Consider the following 1,166-nt stretch of genomic DNA (forward strand, 5'->3'; position numbering starts at 1 on the left):
AGCACCTCCTTGATGGGCTTCTTGGGGGGCAGGAGGTTCCAGTAGGGGATGGTGTCCATGCCCGTGGAGGGGAACTTGATCTGCGTGGCCGTCTGCTGCAGGACGTCCGCACACATGTGCTCCAGGATGGAGCTCATGATCACCACGCTGTGGCAGAGAGAGACGGGGTCACGCAGGCCCCAGGAAGCGGAGGGGCAGGAGACGGCAAGGCACGGGGCCTGGCGCACTGGAGCTCACCGCTCGTTGTAGAACTGCAGCGTGTTCTCGCTGTACAAGGGGGTGGCCAGCTGCCGGATCATCTGCAGGGACTTCTCCCGCTCATCCAGGCCCAGCATGCGGACGTGGGCCACCAGCCAGGCCACCGCGCACACCGCCATGCTGCACACCTTCCCCTTGATGTCGTCTGTGATTTTCTAGGAGGAGACGGGAGCGGAGATGGATGAGCACAGACGTGTGGATGCACAGGTTTTATCTCAGCATCACCTCCCAGGGCTGTGGGCCCTGACCGCAGGGTCCAGGCCCTTCTTTCCTCCACAGGGTGAGGCCGCACCTGCCAGCCCCACTGCCACCAACGGGGTGATTCGGGGCAGCATCAAGGAGCTGGAGCCACGTGAGTTCCCCACCCAAGTCACAAAGGAGCCGGCGAGCTCCGCAGTGGCTGCAGGAGCATTCAGGGCACGAGGACTCAAGCCTTGGCCCCTTCTCAGGACACAGCACAGTGCCGGTGCCTCTGCTCTGCCCCACACCATCCTCCAGCCAGGCCCACCTGGATCGACTCAAAGGTGAGGACGCTGTTCTCCCAGGCATTCAGGATCTCCAGGATGGCGGCTGAGATGCTCAGACACGCCTCGTGCCACTTCATCTGCCTGCGGGAGAAGAGAGAGGCGGGAGGAGGTGGTTCAGCAATTGTTCAGAGTGGCCACAGGGCCAGGGAAGATGGGATGGGTGCTCCCCTCCTGGTGTGCCCCGGCCCGGCAGGGTGGGCGCACCGGCTGAGCTCTTACACCAGCTTCATCTCGGAGGAGTTGTTGAGGAGGGCGACCAGGGACTCCACCTTGGTGGAGTCTGGGCGGAAGCAGGGGTGGTCAGGGTTGAGGATCTTCCCCTCCTCGGGCATGCACGTCAGCATCCAGGTCTCGAAGAAGGGCACCTCGCCCGCCGGGCTC

The 1,166-nt window shown here is 63.8% G+C and overlaps 1 protein-coding gene across 1 annotated transcript in view; it reads right to left on the reverse strand.

Annotated features, from left to right (window-relative positions):
- MED24 (mediator complex subunit 24) overlaps positions 1 to 1,162 on the reverse strand; it is a gene marked incomplete at both ends in the record, with an annotated part of 4,752 nt that extends 3,590 nt beyond the window's left edge. The window contains 4 exons of the mRNA XM_009695805.1: positions 1 to 147; positions 238 to 413; positions 767 to 866; positions 1,005 to 1,162. The exon at positions 1 to 147 is cut by the window's left edge and continues 17 nt beyond it. Of these exons, the coding sequence (XP_009694107.1) occupies positions 1 to 147; positions 238 to 413; positions 767 to 866; positions 1,005 to 1,162 (581 nt within the window). The remainder of the gene's footprint in view (positions 148 to 237; positions 414 to 766; positions 867 to 1,004) is intronic.
- Positions 1,163 to 1,166: the final 4 nt, after the last annotated feature.

The sequence above is a fragment of the Cariama cristata genome, unplaced genomic scaffold (assembly GCF_000690535.1).
Source record: "Cariama cristata isolate BGI_N322 unplaced genomic scaffold, ASM69053v1 scaffold35572, whole genome shotgun sequence".
NCBI lineage: Eukaryota > Metazoa > Chordata > Aves > Cariamiformes > Cariamidae > Cariama > Cariama cristata.